Source organism: Hemitrygon akajei, chromosome 18, assembly GCF_048418815.1.
Source record: "Hemitrygon akajei chromosome 18, sHemAka1.3, whole genome shotgun sequence".
NCBI classification, from domain to species: Eukaryota; Metazoa; Chordata; class Chondrichthyes; order Myliobatiformes; family Dasyatidae; genus Hemitrygon; species Hemitrygon akajei.
In genome coordinates, this window is record NC_133141.1 from 76,174,635 (window position 1) to 76,200,945 (window position 26,311).

At 46.5% G+C, this 26,311-nt stretch overlaps 1 protein-coding gene across 1 annotated transcript in view; it reads right to left on the reverse strand.

Annotated features, from left to right (window-relative positions):
- retreg3 (reticulophagy regulator family member 3) overlaps positions 1-26,311 on the reverse strand; it is a 48,197-nt gene that overhangs the window by 15,812 nt on the left and 6,074 nt on the right. Inside the window, exons 3-5 of the mRNA XM_073071831.1 lie at positions 11,759-11,792; positions 5,976-6,102; positions 4,193-4,277 (exon numbers count right to left, since the gene is read on the reverse strand). Of these exons, the coding sequence (XP_072927932.1) occupies positions 4,193-4,277; positions 5,976-6,102; positions 11,759-11,792 (246 nt within the window). The remainder of the gene's footprint in view (positions 1-4,192; positions 4,278-5,975; positions 6,103-11,758; positions 11,793-26,311) is intronic.

The following is a 26,311-nucleotide window of genomic DNA, read 5'->3' on the forward strand; positions in this document are numbered from 1 at the left end:
GCAGTTCAATGCAATACATTATACAGCAAAGAGAGAAAAAAAAACCATCATAATAAATAGACAAGTAAATCGATTACGTGTACTGAATAGATTATTACAAATGTGCGAAAACAGAAATGCTGTATATTAAAAAGAAGCTTTGGGCCGGTACTCACTGGAATTTAGAAGAATGCGTGGGGATCTCATTGAAACCTACCGAATGTTGAAAGGACTGGATAAGGTGGATGTGGAGAGGATATTTCCTACGGTGGGGGTGTCCAGAATTAAAGGGCACAGTCTCAAAATTGAGTGGCAACCTTTTAGAATAGAAGTGAGGAGGAAATTTTTTTTTTAATCTTAAGAGTGGTGGATCTGTGGAATGCTCTGCCAAAGACTGCAGTGGAGGCCAAGTGTGGACATATATGTGAAGTGGAAGATGACAAGATTCTTGATTGGTCGTGGCATCGAGGGATACGGTGAGAGGGCAGGTGTACGGGGTTGAATGGGATCTGGGATCAGCAGAGTGGACACAATGGGCTGAATGGCCTAATTCTGTCCTATGTCTTATGGTTAGGGGCAAAGATACTATGGTTGCAAGCGAGGTACCAGTATGGTTGTGTCAGAGCAGCTGCAGCACATTCTCATGGGGGACCGTGAGTAATCAGAGGTCATGGTGCACATTGGCACCAGTGACATAGGCAGAGAGAGAAGGGTGTCCACGTAGAGAACACTGGGAGAGGGGAAAAGCAGGACCTCAAAGGTAGCAATTGCTGATCACTGCCAGTGCCGCGTGCTAATCCAGGCGGGATTCGAAATACAGAACTGGAGTGAGATCACTGGGATCTTGGATCACTGAAACCTCTTCAGGGGGAGGGGGAGGGGGGACCTGTGCAAGAGGGACAGGTTGCAACTTAACTAGAGGGGAACCAATATCCTGGCCAGGAGGTTCTGTAGTTTGGCAAGTAGGGAGAGGGATAACCAGAACACTAGGTCAGAAAGTGAAGGCGGAGAGAGGTAGAAATCATGACCAGAACGCACAAGCAGGGGTAAGGTATTAAACACAATGGGATGGATGGGTTGAAGTGTGTATTAGGGGTAAGGGCAATGAACCTGGGCCGTGGAACTTCGATGTTGAGCAGAGACTTAGTTGAGGGAAGGACAGGAATGGATGTTCTAGAGTTTCAATGTTTTTAAAAAAAAATGGGAGAAGGTGGTAAAAGTGAAAGGTTTGTGGGTGGGGTTGCGCTGTTAACCAGGAACAATATCACAGCTGCCCATCAGTGGGAGGAGGGCTCATCCGCTGAGTCTGTATGGGTAGAAGTCAAAAACAGGAAGGGTGCAGTCACTCTGACGGGATCCTGCTACGGACTCCCCGGTAGCCACAGGAGAATGGAGGAGCAGAGATGCGCAGGCAGATTGAGGAAAAAGGGGTAAAATCAGAGTTTGAGTTACTCCAATATCCCTATTGTCGATCAGGACCTCCTTACTGGAACAACAGGTACTGGATTCGGCCCAGCACGTCATGGGTAAAGCCCTCCCAACTGAACACATCCACATGAAACACTGTCGTAGGAAAGCAGCCCCCATCAGCCAAGATCCCCACCACTTTTCTCACTGCTGCCATCAGGGAGGAGGTACAGGAGTCTCACGACTCGCACCACCGGGTTCAAGAACAGTTGCTACCCCTCAACCATCAGGCTCTTGAACAAAAGGGGTTAACTACACTCACCTATTGAAATGTTCCTACAATCAATGATCTCATTTTAAGGTCTCTTTTATCTCGTGTTCTTGTTATTTATATTTGCATTTGCAGTTTGTTCTCTTCTATGGTCTACTTGCTCTTTCATTGATCCTGTTTACAGCTACTACTATTTGATAGATTTTGCTCAGTATGCCCGCAGGCACAAGGATCGCAGGGTTATACGTGGAGTCTTGAATGTACTCTGACCATAAATTTTACTTTGAACTTCAGAGGAGTTGCAGATGGGACAGAATCTGTTAGGTCCATTCAGGAGGGCCTCCAGTATCAATCTGTAGATAGTCCAACATGAGAAGAGGCCATGCTAGACCTGGTGTTGAGCAATGAACCTGGCCAGGTGACTGACACTGCAGTAGAACAGCTAGGGAATCACAGCAACTTTTAAGATAGCTATAGGTAAGGATAAGCACCATGTGGGTGCACCATTGGTGCAGGGTCAATTTGAGAGGAGTAGGCAGGAACTAAGGAACGTTAATTGGGAACTTCTGCTTTTGTCCACAGCCGACATGTGTTTAAAGATCAACTGCGCAGAGCACAGAACAGGCATGTTCCAGTCAGAAGGGGCGGATACTATAGGGTCTTTTAAGAGACTCTTAGATAGGTAGACGGAGCTTAGAAAAATAGAGGGCTAGACAGTAGGGTAATTCTAGGCAGGTTGCATGGTCTGAAGGGTCTGTAATGTGCTGTAGATTTCTATGTTTCTAGGATGAGGATGGCAAGGTCAGAGGACCCTGGATGTCGAGGGAGGTGGTAACAGAAAATGCACACAAGGTTTAGGAAGCTAGAATCAAACAAAGCCCCTGAAGATTACAAAGTAGCAAGAAAAGAACTCAAAAAAGGGAATGTGGAAAGTCAGGGGAGGCCGAGAAATGTACTCATCAGGTCTAATGAAGGAGAACACCACCAGTCCACACATACGTCAAGAGAAGAGGGTAGAGCCACTCAAGGCCATAAGAGGGAACATGTGCTCATTGAGTAATCACCAAGAGGGACATGGAGGACAGTGAGGTCTGTGTGGTGCACCAATATGCTGAGGCATTTTGAGATGAAGGAGGTAGTGTTGGGTTTGTTGACGAACATTACAGTGGATCATTCTCCAAGGCCTGATGGGAAATACCCCAGGTTATTGACAGACGCAAGAGATGAGATTGCTGGGCATTGACTAATATCTTTGCACCTTCCCTAGCTGTAGGCGAGGCCCCCGGGGACTGGCAAGTAGTTAATATTGTGGAGAAATAGGGATGATCCTGCAGTCAGCGGTATGCAAAGTGACAGGTAATTTTTCAGATAAGATTTATGAGCATTTGGAAAACCTTGGCCTAATTAGGGACAGTCAGCACGGCTTTACAAAGGGGGCAAGGCAGCGGCTATATTTCATTGGGGCACAGTCAAAAGGCGTTGCCTCAAAAAGGCGGCATCTACCACTAAGGACCCACATCACCCAGGACATGCCCTTTCCTCATTGCTACCATCAGGAAGGAAGTACAGAAATCTGAAAGCTCACACTCATCAATTCAGGAGCAGCTCCTTCCCCTCTGCATCCATGAACACTACCTTACTACTTTTTAAATTTCCACTATTTAATGTGTATACTGTAATTCACAGGTTTTTTTTCTCAATGAGGTATTGCATTGTACTGCTGTCGCAAAGTTAACAAATTTCACAAAATACGCCATTGACTCTGATTCTGGAGCAGAGGGATTTGAGGAGTGACCCGCAGAGAATTACACAAGTGGGGTACAATACAGTAGACAGTCTCGTTCCCTTTCCAAGGTAGGGTCAGAGGGGAAAGATTGACCACACAGCGGTATAGGGAATGAGCTGTCAGCAGATGCCACGAGAAATTTTACTGGACATTTGGACAGGTTTATGGATCAGAAATATACGTGCCAAACGGGACCAGCTCAGGAAGAGGCACTTTGTCAGCACGGGTGAGTTGGGCCAATGGGCTTGTTTCCACTCCATACGACTCTACAATACAATATTACTGGCCGTGTCAGAGAACAGTATGACTGTACAATATTACTGGCCGTGTCAGAGAACTGTACGACTGTACAATATTAATGGTCGTGTCAGAGAACAGTACGACTGTACAATATTAATGGCCGTGTCAGAGAACAGTACGACTGTACAATATTAATGGCCGTGTCAGAGAACTGTACGACTGTACAATATTAATGACCGTGTCAGAGAACAGTACGACTGTACAATATTAATGGTCGTGTCAGAGAACTGTACGACTGTACAATATTAATGACCGTGTCAGAGAACAGTACGACTGTACAATATTAATGGCCGTGTCAGAGAACAGTACGACTGTACAATATTAATGACCGTGTCAGAGAACAGTACGACTGTACAATATTAATGGCCGTGTCAGAGAACAGTATGACTCTGACTCGACCAGAGACGAGTTTATTTAGAAGGAATCCAATGAATGTAAGCGGCACTTACAGCTGACATAGCAGAGGAGGAGGCCAGGAATGTATCGCCCAATGACAGCCAGGAGCGTGAACACACCACAGACTAGAAGACAAAACTGAAAAAAACAATCTGATCAATTCATATCTTGCATGCAGACATATTGTTTTAGTAGACATTCCTCTGACATTCTCTACCAATTGCCAGATTATTGCCTTGTTATCAGGCAGTGGAGGGGGGGAGGAACTGTTTATCAGCTCCAGAACTATTTTGGAGGTGACAAAGCTACTGGAAGCACCTTCTAGAGCAGGGATTACCAACCTGGAGACCATGGACCCTTTGCTTAATGGTATTGGTTCAAGGAACAAAAAAGGTTGGGAATGCCTGTACTCGAGCAAAGATCACACACACCCCCTTTTCCTTCCAATCTCCAGCCTCAAACACTTGTCCAGCCATTACTCCCTCCACTGCCTCCCCCACCCCACCCACGGTACCCCTTGAAACACAATCCGCATCTGGCAATATTATACACATCTGCTGGGGAGGGGGTTGTCTGCTGTGTCCAGTGGTGGAGTAGCAACACCACCAGGTCCAGGAACAGTTCTTACCCCTCAACCATCTGGCTCCTGAACCAGAAGGGACAACTTCACTCGCCCCAACACTGAACTGCTCCCACAACCTATGGACTCACTTTCAAGGATCTTTCATCTCCTGTTCTCAATATTTACTGCTTATTCATTATTATTATTATTATCTTTCTCTGTCGTATTTGCAGTTTGTTGTCCTCTGCACACGGGTTGTTTGTCCGTCCTGCTGGATGTGGCCATTCACTGATTCTACTGAGTTTTCTGGATTGACTGTGTATGCCCACAAGAAAATGAATCTCAGGGTTGAACAGTGACATGCATGTACTTTGATAATAAATTTCTTTTGAACTTTTGAGTTTTTTAGCTTTATATTCTGTCTGGGTAGCCTTCAACCTGAAGGGAAAAATATTGATTTTCTATTTCTATTTATTTTCTCCCCCACTTTCTATTCCCCACTCTCGCCTCTTAGCTGCCTATCACCTCCCGCTGTGCCCCTCCTCCTTCCCTTTCCCCTGTGGTCCACACTCCTCTCTCAGATTCCTTCCTCTCCAGCCCTCTCCACCTTTCCCGTCCACCTGGCTTCACCTATCACGTTATAGCCATCTTCCTTCCTCCCCTCGCCACCTTTTTACTCTGGCGTCTTCCCCCCTTCCTCTCCAGTCCTGAAGAAGGGTCTCGGTCCTACACATTGACTATTTGCTCATTTCCTCAGGTGCTGCCTGACTTGCTGAGTTCCTCCAACATTTTGTGTATAGCTTTAGATTTCCAGCATCTGCAGATTTTCTTGTGTTTTTAATATATTTCATTGCTGGCAATTAGCCATGAGGATTTGATGCTATACAGGGAGTTTGGAATCTGTTAACCTTTTCCCTTCCTGGATAGTAAAGCATTTTGCGTGTCCTAGGCCTCATCACCTCCCTCCCCCCCCACCCCAAGTTTCGTTGAGGAATCTTCGAACAGTTAAAATCCCTAAAAGCTCCACAAATGACTTTTAACTTTGCTTCATTCCTTTTAAACATCTCTCCTCAAGTTAATTCAGCTCACCTCAATGATTTTAACTATTTAAAAAGTTCTCATGGAAACTTGGAACATCCAGAAAATCATAAATTTGAACTCTCCAGAAGGGGAAAAGGATTGAGATTCAAAATAAAGTATTATGACTTAACTTGTGGAAACCTCAAAAACTACTGAACCCTGTTGTTACTGTAACAGTCTCACAAAGCTCTTACCTGACCAGGATTCTGCTTCTTAAAAAGGTACAGGTTCTTCAGGAATCGTTCTGCACTGATGGAGAACTCAGCCATTCTGTGACAAAGTTCTGGGACGCTGATCAGTTTTGGGTGAACAAGACCCCAGCTACACGGGAATACAAATCGGGGCACACATTAGAATCACGTTGAAAGTACCTCTACTCACCCAAAGACATCCTGAAGCAGGGTTCTCAACCTGGCGCCCACGGACCCCTTGCTTAATGGTGTTGGTCCATGGCATACAAAAGGTTGGGAACTCCTGCTCCAAGGTGAGCTACAACAAGAGGAACAGAGTTTTGATTTGGTAACACAAAAAGACAAAGTCTGACTGGACCACTTCCACAGGTAGTCAGTCACCTTTCTGTGGCCAAGTCCTCCTACATCGACAGTCAGCTCACTGGTTATCCATGACAAAAACATGAGGTGCTGCACTTCGGTAGGACCAGCCAGGGTTAAGTCTCACAGAGGCACTGAGGAGTGTGGTAGAACAAGGGATCTGGGCATAAGGTGCATAATTCACTGGAAGTGTAGACAGGGTCGTAAAGAAGGCTTTTGTCACATTGGCCTTCGTAAATCAAAGGACTGAGTACAGGAGTTGGAATGTTATGTTGAAGTTAGCGCGATATTAGACAGTAGCGCAATATTAATACGCAGCAGCCTCTCCAGACTCTGGATTGGGGATTGCCAAACATTACATGGATTTTCTGGTGTACTCTGTTTTGTCATATGCTTTTGTGACATCATTCTGGGGGAACGTTGTCTCATTTTTTAACTGCATTGCATTTGTGGTTTCTAAATGACAATAAACTGAATGTGAAAGTTGTATAAGACGCTGGTGAGGCCTAATTTGGAGTATTGTGTGCAGTTTTGGTCACCTACCTTACAGGAAAGAGTAGAGAAAACTTACAAGGATGTTACCAGGTCTGGAGGACCCGAGTTATATAGAAAGACTTAATAGTTAAGGACTTTAATTGTTGGAATGTAGAAGATTGAGGGGATATTTGATAGAGGTATACAAAATTATGAGCAGTATAGATAGGGTAAATGCAAGCAGGCTTTTCCCACTGAGATGACAGCTAGAGATCATGGGTTAAGGGTGAAAGGTGAAAAGTTTAAGGGGAACATGAGGGGAAACTTCTTCACTCAGACTGGCAGATTGTTCCACAGTCTCACCCTCCTCTAAGTGGTGCATGCGAGCTCGATTTCAACGTTTAAGAGAAGTTTGCGTGGGCACATGGATGGGAGGATTACGGAGCGGCTGGGCAGTTTAAACGGTTCTGCACCGGCTCGATGGGCTGAAGGACCTGCTGTAGTTTTCTGTGACTCTACGCTCTGAGAATTAAGTAGATGACAGCCATACATAGAGAGCAAAGAAAGGGGGTAGAACAGTCAGAGATTATCAATACAGAATCAGGTTTACTATCATGGATGCACAACTTACGACGTACACACACAAGTTAACAAAGTAACCAATTATGCATTTAAATGAAATACAGAACAAATTAGAACACTACAGTACGATAAAACTGTTCTTTCCTAATAGTTATCGACAGAGGGATTCATCCAGTGTATGGGGCTGAGTTCCTTTGATTGACTGTAAAAGAACAAAATCAGCGTAGACACCTAGCGCAGATAATGCACTGCCTTCATTGCCTTTCTGCATGAAGTCAAAATAAAAAAACAAAATTTGAACTGGCGCCCGTCAGCCCAAATGGATAACTTAAGGGGAACATGAGGGGGAACTTCTTCAGTCAGAGGGTAGTGAGAGTGTGGAATGAGCTGCCAGCACAAGTGGTGCATTTAATTTCAATGCTTAAGAGAAGCATAGGTAGGATAGGTACAGGGATGGAGGGCTGTGGTCCTGGTGCAGGCCGAAGGCCTAGGCAATTTAAACGGTTCGCACAGTCTAGATAGGATGAAGGGCCTGTTTCTGTGTTGTACTTTTCTATGACTCTGCAACACAAGCACACAAAACTGACGGTGTTTAAAAACCGTTTGCTCTCCACAGTGTCTCACACTAACACACAACTGACGCTAATTAGAAATTGTTCGGCAACAGTCTCATCCCGATTAAGGGGCACGGTGTCCCAAATAAACGAAGAGAATCCCGGCTATTTTCTGTCAGATTTGGTTATTAAAGAGTTGTCCCAGATAAGTGGCTGCTTTGACGGCCCAATTAGCCGGGATCCACTGCGTACAAAATAAACGAGCAGTGAAAAAATGGAGCAAAAATAAAATGAGGTCAAGCAAAGTCTTTTGGCAAATGCAATGTTAGCATTCATTTCAAGCCGACTAGAAGACAAAGACAAGGACACAATGTTAAGACTTTATAAAGCACTGGTGAGGCCTCACTTGGGAGTATTGAGCAGTTCTGGGCCCCTTATCTTAGAAAGGACGTGCTGAAACTGGAGAGGCTCACAAATACGATTCCAGGTTTGAACTGCTTTTTATGAAGAGCGTTCGATGGCTCTGGGCCCGTACTCACTGGAATTCAGAAGAATGAAGAGTGGCCTCATTGAAACTGATCGAATGGTGAAAGGCCTCGATTGAGCGCATATGGAGAGGATGCTTCCTACGGTGGGAGAGTCTAGGACCAGAGGATGCAGCCTCAGAATAGAGGAGTGTCCTTTTAGAACGGAGATGAGGAGGGATCTCTTTAGCCAGAGAGTGTGAATCTGTGGAATTCGTTGCCGCAGGTGGAGGCCAAGACTTCATGTACATTTAAGGCAGAGGTTATTAGACTCTTGACTGGTCAGGGTATGAAGGGATATGGGGAGAATGCAGAAGTCTGGGGCTGAAGGGAAGAATGGATCAGCCATGATGAAATGGCGGAGCTGACTCGATGGGCCAAATGGCCTAATTCTGCTCCTGTGTCTTACAACTGGATCGGGATTGAAAAGCTCACTGGGGGCTCAGCTATTTACAATCCATTGGAATGAGGGACGATCAGTACTGCAGTTAAACCCAATAATGATACGAAGATGGATTAGTTAGCAGGTGGGGTACAGCAACACACACAAAATGCTGGAGGAACTCAGCAGGTCGGGCAGCATCTATGGAGGTGAGTAAACAGTCGACATTTCAGGCTGAGAGAGAGGTGGAGTATCGTCTGCCATTCTCACTCTAGCAGGGGCTCCCGATCTTTTTTTTCCTGCCATGGACCCCTTACCATTAACCAAGGGAACCCCTGTAGAAAAATGATAAACACGAAAACTATACTAAACGGAGTAAGATTACAAGATGTTGCGACTCAGAGGAAGACGGGGAGAGTTAATGCAGGAGACAGGAAGGGTAACAAGTAATTAGGGTCACTGAGGTATGGAGTACAGTTAATGCACCTTTTCCCCGTGCTGGTAAGGTGGTGCGTATGGCTTTGGTCTGCATAGTTATGGAATGGTAGGCTCTTCACCTTCACTGTACATTTTATAGGAGATGGAGTACAAAATTTTACTGAGGTTAATTTTCCGAACAGATCTCCTTCGTTGACTTTAACCAAGTTTCACACCTGACGTTCTGTCTTCCTCCACTGCCAGAGTCAGGTGGGAGCAGCAACATCTTGTTTTCCGTCTGGCTAGCCTCCAACCTGACGGCTTAAACATTAATTTGTCAATTTTCTGGTAATGCGACACCCCCCCTTCACCATTCCCTATTCCCATTTCTCTCTCTCATCTCCTTACCTTCCCATCACCTCCCCCTTCCCTATCTTCCATGCTCTTCTGTCCTCTCCAATCAGATTCCCCCCTTCTCCATCTCGTTCACCAATCGACTTCCCAACTCTTTATTTCACCCCTCCCCCTCTCCCGGTTTCACCTCTTCCTCTCCTCCCCTCAAACTTCTCACTCTTTCTAATCTTGTTTTCCAGTCCTGATGAAGGCTCTCGGCCCTTTTCCATAGTTGCTGCCTGGTCTGCTGAGTTGCTCCAGCATTTTGTGTGTTACTTTGATGTCTAGCATCTGCAGATTTTCTCTTGTTTCTGTCTTCCAGCACTGGTGTGGGCCCTTGAGTGGTAGAAACATCTTCTGACGTTCTGTCCATGTTGCTGACACCCCCCCCCCCCACCCCCAACCTTACACTGTACTGAGGGACTGCATGAACACAACCAATTGCCCCCCACCCCCAACCTTACACTGTACTGAGGGACTGCATGAACACAACCAGCTGCCCCCCATTACACAATATCGATGGGGCCTGAACAAAACCAATTGCCCCCCCCCCCCACATTTCACTGTACCGATGGAGCCTGAACAGACAAAACCAGCTACCAAGTGAAACATAACTGCACTTGCTTCACTGAAATTTTGATTTTTAACTATTTTTGTGGATTTTAGAGTTTTATGTAGAATTGGACATTTTTCCCCACACATTTGTGAATATATTGGCAGTGTTGACAGCCAGTGATCGTCGGGAGGAGTGCATTGAGCGTGTAGACAACCCCCCATACAATACCTCACCATGCCACGTGTTGAAGATGATGCCCCGAGACATTAGTGTTTTTAGGGTAATGGAAGCCCTAATGACTTTAGGAAATGGAACGGTCCACTGCTGACGACCAAATGGAGTCATGAAGAAAAGTAACGTCATCTTCACCACAAGAGCAATCCATGAAGAGCAGAGCGTTTGGGAAGAGAATCCTGGACCCAACTACAAAGGCGGCACAACGGCGGCAGTACTTCATTCCGAGTTTGAGGAGATTTGGCATGTCGCCAAAGAGACTCACAGATTCCCACAGATGGGCGGTGGAGAGCATTTGAACTGGTTGCATCACCGTCTGCTGTGTGTGTGGGGGGGGCACTGCAAAGGATCTCAAAAAGCTGAATAAAGTTGTAAACTCAGCCAGATTCATCATGGGCACTCGCCTCCCCAGCATCCAGGACACCTTCAAAAGACAATTATTGCTAAATGCACAAACTATGAGTGATGAATACGGAGCAATCCAAACAAAATGATTAAAAGAATTGATAACTTCACAGACATTTCCTATGGGGTCAAAATTCAAAACACGGATGGATGTGGGGTGGGGAGAGAAGAGGAAGGGGGTGATGGGGGAGGGGAGAGAGAGAGAGACACCACTCAAAAGTGGTCAGGATACCTCAGAGTCTGGATCATAGACGGCCGATCAGCTGAAAACACTGAAGCTGAGAGACCAGTTGGGCAAGGGGATTCAGAGTTATGGAAGTGAGGTGAGTACCTTCACAATTGCTATGGCAGAGAATGTTCTTAATCTATGTCGTTCCAAAATGCTGGAACTGTATTCTATAGAAAATACTAATCTGCCCAAGTTTAACTCAGCAGACACTATCACTCACTCATTACAGACCATGGAGAGCACTCTAACCGGCTGCATCACCATCTGGTATGGGGGGGGGGGGGGGGGGGGGGGCGGCGCGCATCACTGCATAGGGTCGAAATAAGCTGCGAGAGTTATAAAATTAGTCGGCTCCATCGTGGGCACCAGTCTCCATAGCATCCAGGATAGCTTCAAGGAGCGGTGCCTCAGAAAGGCAGCCTCCATTACTAAGGATCCCCAGCACCCAGGCCATTCCCTCTTCTCACTGTTACCTTCAGGGAGAAGGTACAGGAGTCTAACGGCACACACTCAGCGATTCAGGAACAGCTTCATCCCCTCTGCCATCCGATTTCTGAATGGACATTGAACATTTGTAGTGCAAAGTTAACAAATTACACAGCGTACGCCGGTGATATTAAACTCGATTCTGCGATTTATCCTTTACAGTGAAGTATGCAAAAAAGGGTTTCAATACCTCTCAGTGTCACTGCCCTCCTCCACTTGTGTCACTAGAAAAAAAGAGAACAGATATCGACTTATTATTGATCATAACAGCGACCGGTTTAGCAATTAAAGCCAGCCGTTAGGGTAACTGGTTCAAAGATTCCGAGACAAGGACGGACCTGAAATGGGAAAACTGCAGTTCAAAACATGGCGAAGGGTCTGGTGCAAGAGGGAGGACTTCGGAGACAGGGATCATCGGGCTCCCTTCCAGGGTGGGTGGGATCTGTACAAGGACAGGGGAACCAATAACCTCACATGGAGTTTCAGTAGTGTTCCTCTGCCACAGGAAAAAAAACCACAAATTTCATGGCATAGGTGAATGATGATAAACCTGATTCTGTTCTGGACCGAGAGTGGGAAGGGGCCAGGGAGAAGGGAATCATGATTGGGAAAAGGGGAAGGGAGTGGGAAGCACAAGAGAGAGATTCTGTAAAGACCAATAAACCAATTGGTTGGAAGCAAATGACCGTGCTGGGTGTGTCTGCCCCTGCACCGACTATCCAACCCCCATCCTGCCCCGGCACTCCTCTCTGCCAACCCTCACCATTCCCACCAGATTTACAAACTCACTCTCCACTCCACCTTGACAAATACAGTATTGTGCAAAAGTCTGTCAATCCTAGCCATACATATTGGCCTAAGACTCTTGCACAGTTCTGCAAGTGTCACAAGTCAGGCTGAGAAAGACAGGCAGGGACAAGTTACAGTATTCGAGAAAGAACATGCGCTTTGACCCAAATGGACAACACCAATCACGGTGTTCATTTAGTCTCAATTTCCAGCAATTCCCCAGATCCCTCCACCCCTCCACGTACCTGCCTCAATCACCTCCTCTGGCAACTCGTTCTATGGACTCTCAACCCTTCACCTGTAAAAGATGCCCCTCAAGTCTCCTTTAAGTATCTCCCCTCTCATCCTGTGCCCCTGGTTTTAGTCTCTGCACGTTAGCCGGGGTAATGATCATGATGGGATTTTAATAGGTTTCTGTACCTCCCTCTGCAAGTGCATTCTCAACTTCCTCTCCAGAAGACCACAATCTGTCGGATTGGTGATAATATCTTCACCTCACTGACAATCAGCACTGGTGCACCACAGGGATGTGTGCTTAGCCCACTGCTCCACTCTCTGCACCCGCAACTGTGTGGCTAGGCACAGCTCAAATTTGCTAATGACAACTATTGTTGGCAGAATTTCTGATGGCAATGGGAGGGTGTACAGGAGCGAGACAGGTCAGCTAGTTGAGTGGTGTCGCAACAACAACCTTGCACTCAGCGTAGTAACACCAAAGAACTGATCGTGGACTTCAGAAAGGGCAAGACAAGGAAAGAAAACCCAATTCTTATAGAGGGATCAGAAGTGGAGAGGGTGAGCAGTTTCAAATTTCTGGGTGATAACATCTCTGAGGATCTAACCTAGGTGTTATATCGATATATCGATACAACTGCAAAGACAAGACACCGTCTATATTTCATTTTGAGTTTCAAAAGATTTGGAAAGTCACCTACAACACTCAAATTTCTACAGATGTACCTTGAAGAGCATTCTGACAGGCTGCATTACATTCTGGTATTGGGGGGGGGGGGGGGGTGCTACTGCACAGGATTGAAATAATCTGCAGCGTGGCAAAATTAGTCAGCTCCATCACAGATCCCAGCCTCCTTAGTATTCAAGACATCTTCAAGAAGCAGTGCCTCAGAAAGGAGGCATGTATTATGAAGGGCCCTAACCACCCAGGTCATGCCGTGTTCTCATTGTCACCATCGGGAAGGAGGTACAGGAGAACAATACAGGACCTTCGGCCCGCAAAGCTGTGCCAAACATGTACTTGGAAATTACCTAGGGTTACCCAGAGCCCTCTATTTTTCTAAGCTCCATGTACCTGTCCAGGAGTCTCTTAAAAGACCCTATCGTCCACCACTGTTGCCAGCAGCCCATTCCACCTACTCACCACTCTCTGTGTAAAAAACTTAACCCTGACATCCCCTCTGTACCTACTTCCAAGCACCTTAAAACTGTGCCCTCTCGTGTTAGCCATTTCAACACTGGGGAAAAGCCTCTGATTATCCACACAATCAATGCCTCTCATCATTTTATACACCTCTATCAGGTCACCTCTCATCCTCCAAGGAAAAAAAGGCCGAGTTCACTCAACCTATTCTCATAAGGCGTGCTCCCCAATCCAGGCAACATCCTTGTAAATCTCCTCTGTACGCTTTCCACATCCTTCCTGTAGTGAGGCGACCAGAACTGAGCACAGTACTCCAAGTAGTGTCTGACCATTATCCTATGTAACTCCGACATTACCTCTCGGCTCTTAAACTCAATCCTGCAATTGAAGAAGGCCAATGCACCGTATGCCTTCTTATCCACAGAGTCAACCTGCGTAGCAGCTCTGAGTGTCCTATGGACTTGGACCAAGATCCCGCTGATCCTCCACACTACCAAGAGTCTTGCCATTGCTATATTCTGCCATTGTATTTTACCTACCAAAATGAACCACCTCACACTTCTCTGGGTTGAACTCCATCTGCCACTTCTCAGCCCAGTTTTGCACCCTATCAATGTTCCGCTGTAACCACTGACAGCCTTCCACACTATCCACAACACCCCCAACCTTCATCCAGATCATTTATAAAAATCACAAAGAGTAAGGGTCCCAGAACAGGTCCCTGAGGAACATCACTGGTCACCGGCCTCCATGCAGAATATGACCCATCTACAACCACACTTTGCCTTCTTTCTCAATAAGGCTTGCATGGGGTACCTTGTCAAATGCCTTGCTGAAATCCATATACACTACATCTACTGCTCTAGCTTCATCAATGTGTTTAGTCACATCCTCAAAAAATTCAACCAGGCTCGTAAGGCACGAACATGAAGAAATCTGCAGATGCTGGAAATTCAAGCAACACACACAAAATGCTGGTGGCAGCATCTATAGAAAGAAGTACAGTCAACGTTTTGAACTGAGACCCTTCGTCAGGACTAACTAAAAGTTAGTTATTCCTGATGAAGGGTCTCGGCCCGAAACTTTGACTGTACTTCTTCCTATAGATGCTGCCTGGCCTGCTGCGTTCCACCAGCATTTTGTATGTGTTGTAAGGCATGACCTGCCTTTGACAAAGCCATGCTGACTATTCCTAATCATATTATGCCTCTCCAGATGTTCATAAATCCTGCCTCTCAGGATCTTCTCCATCAACTTACCAACCACTGAAGTAAGACTCACTGATCCATAATTCCCTGAGTTATCTCTACTCCCTTTCCTGAATAATGGAACAACATCCACAACCCTCCAATCCTCCGGAACCTCTCCCGTCCCCATTGATGATGCAAAGATCATCGCCAGAGGCTCAGCAATCTCCTCCCTCGCCTCCCACAGTAGCCTGGAGTACATCTCGTCTGATCCCGGTGACTTATCCAACTTGATGCTTTCCAAAAGCTCCAGCACAACCTATTTCTTAATACCTACATGCTCAAGCTTTTCAGTCTGCTGCAAGTCATCCCGACAATCACCAAGATCCTTTTCCATAGTGAATACTGAAGTAAAGTATTCATTAAGTACCTCTGCTATTTCCTCCAGTTCCATACACACTTTCCCACTGTCACACTTGATAGGTCCTATTCTTTCACATTTTATCCTTTTGCTCTTCACATACTTGTAGAATGCCTTGTGGTTTTCCTTAATCCTGCCCACCAGGGCCTTCTCATGGCCCCTTCTGGCTCTCCTAATTTCCTTCTTAAGCTCCTTCCTATTTGCCTTATAACCTTCTAGATCTCTAACATTACCTAGCTCTCTGAACCCTTTGTAAGCTTTTCTTTTCTTCTTGACTAGATTTATTACAGCCTTTGTTACATGGTTCCTGAACCCTACCATAACTTCCCTGTCTCATTGGAATGTACCTATACAGCACTCCGCACAAATAGCCCCTGAATATTTGCCACATTTCTTCTGTACTTTTCCCTGAGAACATCTGTTTCCAATTTAAGCCTCCAATTTCCTGCCTGATAGCTTCATAATTCCACTTACACCAATTAAACGCCTTGTAATCTTCTAGATCCCTATCATTACCTAGTTTTTTTGAATCTTTCGTAAGCTCTTCTTGATTAGATTTTCAACAGCCTTTGTACACCACGGTTCCTGTACCCTACCATCCTTTCCATCTCATCAGAATGTACCTATGCAGAACCCCATGCAAATATCCCCTGACGTTTCCTTGAGAGCGTCTGTTTGTAATTTATGCTTCCAAGTTCCTGCCTGATAGCCTCATAGTTCCCCTTACTCCAATTAAACACTTTCTTAACTTGTCTGTTCCTATCCCTCTCCAATGCTATGGTAAAGGAGATAGAATTGTGATCACTATCTCCAAAATGCTCTCCCACTGAGAGACCTGACACCTGACCAGCTCATTTCTCAATACAGGTGTCCTTTACGCCACTTTGCTTTTACTTAAGACCTACATTAGTACCCGTTAGAAAGACTACCATGACCGTGAAGCCTTGCACGGGCAGGTGTGTGGGCAAGCGTGTACTTGCCGATTTTTTTCTATAAATCGGTTTTGGCGAAATCTTCCTGATCCTGGAAAGTGAAACTACACTGTAGGTACATTATTTCTACTTAATATATATTTATCATATCATTCCTGTTTTTACTATATGTTAGTGTTATTTTAGGTTTTATGTGTTATTTGGTAGGTTAATTGTTGGGTCTGAGAATGCTCAAAAATTTTTCCCATATAAACGAATGGTAATTGCTTCTTCACTTTACGCCATTTTCGGCTTATGAAAGGTTTCATAGGAAGGCTCTGCTTTCGGATAGCAGGGGAAACCTGTACCAGATCAAGTACAGCCGTTCCTCATGTAGGCTTATCTACATATTTTGTCAAGAAACCTTCCTGAACACCCTAACAAACTCTACCCCATCTAAACCCCTCACTCTGGGGAGGTGCCAATCAATATTTGGAATATTAAAATCTCCCACAACAACCCTGTTATTATTACACCTTTCCAGAATCTGTCTCCCTATCTGCTCCTCGATGTCACTGTTACTATTGGGTGGTCTATAAAAAACACCCAGTAGAGTTATTGACCCCTCCCTATTCCTAACTTCTACTCAGACTCTGTAGCCAACCCCTCCATGTCTTCCTCCTTTTATTCAGCTGTGACACTATCTCTGATCTGTGCCATGCCCCCACCTTTTTTCCCCACCCTCCTTGTCCTTTCTGAAACATCTAAAGCCTGGCACTCGAAGTAACCACTCCTGCCCCTGAGCTATCCAAGTCTCTGTAATGGCCGCAACATCATAGCCCCAAGTGTTGATCCACGCTCTAAGCTCATCCGCTTTGTTCATGATGCTTCTTGCATTAAAATAGACACACCTCAAACCACTGGTCTGAGCACATCCCTTCTCTGTCACCTGCCTATTCTCCCTCTTGCACGGTCTCCAAGCTTTCTCTATTTGTAAGCCAACCACCTCTTCAGCTTGGTTCGCACCCCCAGCAATCCTGGTTTAAACTCTCCCCAGTAGCCTTAGCAAACCTCCACACTAGGATATTGGTCCCCCGGGATTCAAGTGCAACCTGTTCTTTTTGTACAGGTCACTCCTGCCCAAAAAGAGATCCCAATGATCCAGAAATCTGAATCCCTGCCCTCTGCTCCAATCCCTTAACCACGCATTTATCCTCCACCTCACTCTATTCCTATTCTCACTGTTACGTGGTACAGGCAGTAATTCTGAGATGACTACCTCTGCGGTCTTTCCTAACTCCCTGTAGTCTGCTTTCAGGACCTCCTCCTTTTTCCTACCTATGTCGTTGTACCACGACCTCTGGCTGTTCTCCTTCCCACTTCAGGATACCGCAGATCAGAAAAATCCCGGACGCTGGCACCTGGGAGGCAAACTACCATTCGTGCTTCTTTCCTGCGTCCACAGAATCGCCTGTCTGACCCCCTAACTATAGAGTCCCCTATCACTGCTGTCATCCTCTTCCTTTCCCTACCCTTCTGAGTCACAGGGCCAGACTCTGTGCCAGAGGCGCAGCCACTGTTGCTTCCCCTAGGTAGGCCATTTCCCCCCCCAATAGTACTCAAACAGGAGTACTTATTGTCAAGGAGGGGCAGCCACTGGGGTACTCTCTAGTATCTGATGCTTGCCCTTCTCTCTCCTGTTTATCTGCCTCCCGTGGCCCTGGTGTGACTACCTGCCAATACCTCCTCTCTATCACCTCCTCACTCTCCCTGACCAGGCGAAGGTCATCGAGCTGCATCTCCGGTTCCCTAACCCGGTCCCTAAGGAGCTGCAGCTCGACACACCTGGTGCAGATGTGGCTGTCAGGGAGGCTCAGAGTCTCCCAGACTACCCACATCTGACACCAAGCACAGAATACTGGTCTCACACACATACTTTCTGTCTGTATTCTACACAAGCAACCTACCTCATCTCGACCAGTTATCGCCAAAGCCCCGTTGAGCCAAAGCCTCTTTACTCTGTCTTCCTCTACTCTGTCACCCGCTCTATAAATCTGTCTCTTTTTAAACTCTTCTCACTGTTCTCACTGGCTGACGTCCACGCGCTTGTGCAGTCGTGCCCCAATCAAACCGTTGAAGAAATAACATTATATATACACACACACACGAACAGAGTTATTCAAGCAACACACACAAAATGCTAGTGGAACGCAGCAGGCCAGGCAGCATCTATAGGAAGTACAGTCAACGTTTTGGGCCCAGACCCTTTGTCAGGACTAACTGAAAAAAAAGGGATAGTAAGAGATTTGAAAGTGGGAGGGGGAGGGGGAGACCCGAAATGATAGAAGACGACAGGAGGGGGAGGGGGAGACCCGAAATGATAGAAGAAGACAGGAGGGGGAGGGGGAGACCCGAAATGATAGAAGAAGACAGGAGGGGGAGGGGGAGACCCGAAATGATAGAAGAAGACAGGAGGGGGAGGGGGAGACCCGAAATGATAGAAGAAGACAGGAGGGGGAGGGATGAAGCCCAGAGCTGGGAAGTTGATTGGCAAAAGGCTGGAGAAGGGGGGAGTATCATAGGACGGAAGGCGTTGGAAGAAAGAAAGGGGTAGGGGAGCACCAGAGGAAGATGGGGAACAGGCAAGGAGTTATTGTGAGAGGGGAAGAGAGAGAGAAAATATTTAAAATTAGGGATGGGGTAAGAAGGGGCGGAGAGGCATTAACGGAAGTTTGTTTTCCCATATTATTATGTATTGCACGGTACTGCTACGACAAAGTTAACAGATTTCACAACACAGGCCGGCGATATTGAGCTTGATTCTGAAGTGCATTTAATACGTGTATTTATTCCGGATGAGTGCAGACCTGGATTTCTCCTTACGAGGGAGTATTGTGGAGGGGAAAGGTGACTGCTGAGCCTGGATCAGTGGACGGAACTACGATGCTGCGGCCGTTACAGACACTCGGTTGTGGCGGGGACGGGACTGGCCTCCCCTCTCATCGTTTCAATGTTTCAGAGATAAAAGGGAAATAAAATAAAAGATGGAGGAGTTGCCGGAGTACGAAGCGAAGAACTCACAGCAACAAGCAGGGGACGCGCCATGGGCTCAGCTCAAAAACAGGGAAGATGCAATCACTCCGAGGGGTCCTCCTACAACGGGACAAAAACCTGTATGATTTATATTAACGACTGGGATGAAAACAGAGGTAGGGTGATCAGCAGCTTTGCAGACTGGCCGAGACGTGGACTGTGAGGACGGTTGACAAACCTGGGGGGGGGGCTACAAGTCAGTTGTAGATATGAGCACAGAAACTCCAGGCAGAGTTTGATCTGGAAAAGGGGGGAAAGAGATGCATTCTCAGACGTCAAATGAAGAGCAGAGTGAATAGCAGGACTTTAAACAGCATTAATGCTCAGACATATCTCGGAACGTAAGTCCGGGCTCTTTGGAAGTTTGTAGACGATCATGGGGGGGGGGGGGGGGGGCAGTTTTGTTTTCACACAGGGAGTGGTAGGTGATTGAAGCAATGTGTCTGTCTAAGTGCCTCTGAATCAGGAACAGGATCTAGGGACACCGTGGAGACAAGGGGGATCATCATGCTTTGCACAGATACAGCTGGGCAACTCGCTGGGTTTTACTCCGAGAGTCCCAGAGCAAAAGGAAAAACCTGCTGGAGGCTCCGGGGGGGGGGGGGTCGGGGGTCGGGTCTAAGATGGCGCTGGTGAAGCTCTGCGACTACTTGCTGGTGACAAATAAAACAACTGAATAATCACACGCTTTCCGGTAAACAATCACCGCAAACAACAGCATGTGCCTTCCCTGTTGGAGCTGAGCTTTGTCTCACCTGGCATTTTTGCAGTGGGAACTGAAGTCTCAAAGGTGCAGGGTGGTTACGGTGAAGCGTGTTCAGGCTCAATTGGGGTCTGGGCTGGTGAGAGGAGTTCAGCCACTGTCAGAGTTGACCTGGAGGCAGTTCGATGTGGTAGAACCAGGGTAAGGAAGAGTCGAGGGGGAGCCCGGGTCCGAGATCAAGGATTGGACGACTTAAGCGCTGGGCCAGATTGAAAAGGTCAGGGTGTTGGGGCTGCAGGAAAGCATTGGGCCGGTGTTCAGCTCGCTGCTCCGCGAGGTTTACTTGTCCACACTGAACTGAGGCTCGCTGATGGGCGAGGTTTACTTGTCCTCACTGAACTGAGGCTCGCTGATGGGCGAGGTTTACTTGTCCACACTGAACTGAGGCTCGCTGATGGGCGAGGTTTACTTGTCCTCACTGAACTGAGGCTCGCTGATGGGCGAGGTTTACTTGTCCACACTGAACTGAGGCTCGCTGATGGGCGAGGTTTACTTGTCCACACTGAACTGAGGCTCGCTGATGGGCGAGGTTTACTTGTCCACACTGAACTGAGGCTCGCTGATGGGCGAGGTTTACTTGTCCACACTGAACTGAGGCTCGCTGATGGGCGAGGTTTACTTGTCCACACTGAACTGAGGCTCGCTGATGGGCGAGGTTTACTTGTCCTCACTGAACTGAGGCTCGCTGATGGGCGAGGTTTACTTGTCCACACTGAACTGAGGCTCGCTGATGGGCGAGGTTTACTTGTCCACACTGAACTGAGGCTCGCTGATGGGTGAGGTTTACTAATTTCCTCACTGAACTGAGGCTCGCTGATGGGCGAGGTTTACTAATTTCCTCACTGAACTGAGGCTCGCTGATGGGCGAGGTTTACTTGTCCACACTGAACTGAGGCTCGCTGATGGGCGAGGTTTACTAATTTCCTCACTGAACTGAGGCTCGCTGATGGGCGAGGTTTACTAATTTCCTCACTGAACTGAGGCTGTGGCCTGCAACCAACTCACATTCGTGAACTTCAGTTCTGCATGCTCTTTGCTCACTTCAATTGTTTGCAAGATCTGTTTTTTTCGTCTGCACACTGGGGGCTCCACGGTCTTTTGTTACTGTGTATTCTTTGTTTTCGTGGCCGCCTGCGAGGAAACAAACCTCCACAAACCTCAGTGTTTTATAAAGTACCTGTACGTTGCTAGTAAACGTACTTCCAACATTGACCCATGGAGGATGAGGCTAAGACTCGAAATCACGAACTTAGCTGAAGAGTCAATGACCCCTTTGCCACCACAGATGTTGCGTGAGATGCTGAGTACCATCAGCAGTTTGCTTTTCCCTCCTATACCCCGTTGTGTTTTATGTTCAAATCACATGTAAAAATTAGACTGAACAAGACAGCAGTTACAGGTCTTTCAGCCGACTTTACCACCAGACCAAACTTCTTCTGTCTGTACGTGGTCTACCTCTTCCATTCCCTGTAATGACCAAACCAAATCTCTCCTGTCTATACGTGGTCCATTCCCTGTACATTCAGCTGTCTGTCTGTCTGTCTTAAACACAATTATTGAATCCACATTATTGAGATTTGCTTGTCACAAGGGCAAGAATGTCTTCCAGGGTTTAGATGTTTCAAAAGGGATACGGATTAGAGGAAAGAGTGGCATTGCTAATCAGGGGCAGTATCACGGCTGTAGAAAGGTAGGATGTCGTGGCGGGATTGCTTGCCGAGTCAGTGTGTGTGGAAGGGGTTTATTTATTATCCTGCAGGAAGAATTCTATAGACCCCCCCCCAATCACACACACAAACAAATGAAGAGCAGGTAAGTAGGCAGATTTTGAAAAGGCGCAAAAATAACAGGGTTGTCAATCCGAGCGACTGTGTCAGCTCCTCAGTGGAACAGTTTAGATGGGGTCGAACCTCCCAGGTGCCAGGGTCCGAGATGTTTCTGATTGCCTTCACGATATCCTGAAGTGGGAAGGAGAACAGCCAGAGGTCGTGGTACATATTGGTACCAACGACATAGGCAGGAAAAGGGAGGAGGTCCTGAAAACAGACAACAGAAGTTGAGAAGCAGGACCTCAAAGGTAGTAATACCTGTGCCATGCAGCCATGAGTACAGGAATACAGTGAGATGGAGGATAAATGAGTGGCTGAGGGATTGGAGCAGGGGGCAGGGATTCAGATTTCTGGATCATTGGGAACTATTTTAGAAACATAGAAATACCAACAGCAAAATCCAGGCCCTTCGGTCCACAAAGTTGTGCTGAACATGTTCCTACCTTCAAAATTACTAGGCTATCGTATCCGCCTCCACCACCATTGCCGGCAGCCCATTCCACGCACTCACCACACTGAGTAAAAAACTTACCCCTGACATCTCCTCTGTACCTACTCCCCAGCACCTTAAACCTGTGTCCTCTTGTGGCAACCATTTCAGCCCTGGGAAAAAGCCTCTGACTATCCACACGATCAATGCCTCTCATCATCTTATGCACCTCTATCAGGTCACCTCTCATCTTCCGTCACTCCAAGGAGAAAAGGCCGAGTTCACTCAACCTATTCTCATAAGGCAGGGGTGTCAAACTACCAGCCCCCGGGATGATTTGGGGGAAAAGTATATTCACGACCATTTATTATGCATCTGTACGGCAGCCGTACAATAGGCGGCAGTTAACCGCCCACTGTGCATAAGCATCTACCACCCTGTACTGAAGACCACTAGGGCCCCACTTACGTCGTCAGACACGGTTTAAACACACCGAGTACGCAGTTAAGTAACACCTGTAGCACGGCACACACCGCTTGCTGCAGTGGATCAAAACGCTTTCCGAGAAAAATTGACATCGAAGGTCGGATGTTTAACGATAATTGGAAAGATCGTTTTTTCTTTCCTGTGAGGCCAACGGCAAACCTGTGTGTCTGATATGCTCGCAACAAGTGGCTGTGGCAAAAGAGTTCAATATCAAACGACACTATGGGGCGTCACACGGAGAAAAATATGACAAGTACGTAGGATGGCTCAGAACGCAAAAGGTAAACGAGCTTGAAACAGTTCTGAAAAAAACAGCAATCGGTGTTCAGCAAAAGTCGAGAGACACATGCTGGAGCTGTCAAGGCCAGCGATATTACTGCCAACAAAATAGCTGCTGCATCGAAGCCATACTCAGAGAGGGAATTCATCAAAGCACGTATGCACACTGACAGCGGCTGAGCTGGTGTGCCCTGAGAAGAGACAGGCGCTTGTCAAGCAATACTGTGGCAGAGAGAATCGGGGACCCTGCAGGAGATTTGAACAGTTAACTAAAAGACAAAGTGAAGTCATTTATTGCCTTCTCTATTACAATTGATGAGAGCACTGACGTGACTGATGTAGCTCAATTGGGAATATTTAGTCATGATGTTGATGCATCTTTGACCGTCACCGAGGAGTTTGTGGAGATGGTGCCCATGACAAACACCACAATGGCGAACGACGTTTTCTCCAGCCTCATCGAGGCCTTGGACAGACTGGGGGTTGACTGGAGTCACGCTGTCAGTGTGGCAACAGATGGCGCACCGTCCACGGTCCGGAAAAAGGCAGGTGGTGCTGTGAAACTCAGAGAGAAAGTTCAGACAGAATCCAGAGCAGGAATTCTGGAATTTTCATTGTATTGTACACCAAGAAGCGTTATGTAACAGGAGCCTGAAAATGGACAATGTCATGGATGTAATAATCAAAACGGTTAATTTTATTCAAGCTGAGGGACTCAACCATCGGCAATTTGACACTCTTTTGTCCGAAAGTAATATTGGACACGGCCCACCCTATCACACTGAAGTCCGCTGGTTGTGCTCAAACGTTTTTCAATTACGTACGGAAATTGGACTATTCATGAACGAGAAAGGGAAGCCAGTGGCAGAGTTGGATGACCCAGACTGGCTTCACGATCTTGCATTTTTGGTGGATATAACAGAGCACTTAAATGCGCTTCATGTTAACATACAAGGCCGCAACAAACTTATTACGGAATACGACGACAGCATTTGTGCCTTTCAAATTAAATTAAGCCTGTGGGAGATGCAACTGTCCCGGAGCAACCCAGCTCATTTCCCGTCTTTGCAGTCTGTGCGAGTCGCTCATGGGAATAATGACAACGTGGACAGGTACAAGGGCAAAATATCACGGCTGAAAAGTGAGTTTCAGAATCGTTTCCAAGTCTTCACTCAGCTCGAGAAGGAATTCTCACAATTTTGCTCGCCGTTTGGCGTCAAAGCAGCATCAGATGTGCCGGAGGAACTCCAAACGGAGCTAATTGAAATTCAGCGTCGCTGGGCTTTGAAATATAAATTTGTGACTGTGGGTCTGGACCTGGGACCGATGTACCCCAAGATGACAGACTTTGCCTCAAAGATCCTTTGCATGTTTGGGACAACATATCTCTGTGAGCAGGTGTTCTCCATGATGAACATTAACAAATCCAAACTGCGCTCGCAGCTGACACACTAAATCTAAATGACGTTATGAAAATCACAACTGCCCAGAAACTGGTTTCCTGATGTTGACAGGCTGGTTAAAGCCAAAAGATGACAGGAGTCTGGAAGCAGCAAGTGAAAAACGAGTGACACTGTTCAATGCACTGCAACATGTAAGCAAAATGCATTTTGAAATATTGAGTGTGATAATATTGTGATTCATTCATTTTCTGACTATTCTGTTATTGCAAATGTGATCACTTCAATAAAAATTAGCAGCTAACTCTGTTCATTGTCTGAGTTTGATTGCTGCAAGCAGGCTAATAAAAAATTAGGTGCAGTTGTGTAGCCTACATTTACAATTTATTTCGTTAGGTCTATATTTGTGTCTGCTAATGTTCAATTTCAAATGTTTTATTAATGGACAGGGTGTGGCTCCCAAAACTATCTTAGCCAAAATAGCATCGTTTTTCTCTCTCTCTCATATCACATTTCTTGTAGCCTAAGACTGTAAGTTAATACCAATCATAAAAATAATGCTGGCTAGGCAATCTTCTTCATAAGAAACAAAATTCGTAAAGTGAAACACTTTGTAGTTATAGCAGAGACTGAGACGCATGAGAGCAGGTTGAAAAAACAAAGGCAACGAAAGCTGTGGGAGCACTCGCGCATGCACAACTGATCCGGCCCGCATGAAGTCGCATTTTGCCCAATCCGGCCCGTGACCTAAAATGAGTTTGACACCCCTGTATAAGGCATACTCCCCAATCCAGGCAACATCCTCGTAAACCTCCTCTGCATCCTTTCTATGGCCTCCACATCCTTCCTGTAGTGAGGTGACCAGAACTGAGCACAGTACTCCAAGTGGGGTCTGACCAGGGTCTTATATAGCTGTAACATTACCTCTCGGCTCCTAAACTCAATCCCACAATTGATGAAGGCAGGAGTGACCTGTACAAAAAAGGATGAGTTGCATTTGAATCCCAAGGGGACCAATATCCTGGCAGGGAGGTTTGCTAAGGCTACTGGGAAGAGTTTAAACTGGAATTGCTGGTGGATGGGAACCGAACTGAAGAGATGGAGGAAGGGGCAGTTGGCTCACAAATAGAGAAACCTTGTAGACAGTGTGAGAGGGAGGTGATAGAGAAGGGATGCACTCAGACTGATGGTTTGAGATGTGTCTATTTTAACGCAAGGAGTATCATGAACAAAGCAGATGAGCTTAGAGCGTGGATCAGTACTTGGAGCTATGATGTTGTGGCCATTACAGAGACTTGGATGGCTCAGGGGCAGGAATGGTTACTTCGAGTGAAGGCTTCAGATGTTTCAAAAAGGACAGGGAGGGTGGAAAAAGAGTCCCGGCTGCAGAAAAGGAGGAAGTCCTGGAGGGACTGTCTACGGAGTCTCTGTGGGTGGAGGTTAGGAGCAGGAAGGTGTCAATAACTCTACTGGGTATTTTTTATAGACCACCCAATAGTAACAGGGACATCGAGGAGCAGATGGGGAGACAGATTCTGGAAAGGTGTAATAATAACAGGGTTGTCATGATGGGAGATTTTAATTTTCCAAATATCGATTGGCATCTCCCTGGAGCAAGAGGTTTAGATGGGGTGGAGTTTGTTAAGTGTGTTCAGGAAGGTTTCCTGATACAATATGTAAATAAGCCTACAGGAGGAGAGGCTGTACCTGATTTGGTATTGGGAAATAAACCTGGGCAGGTGTCAGGTCTCTCAGAAGGAGGGCATTTTGGAGATAG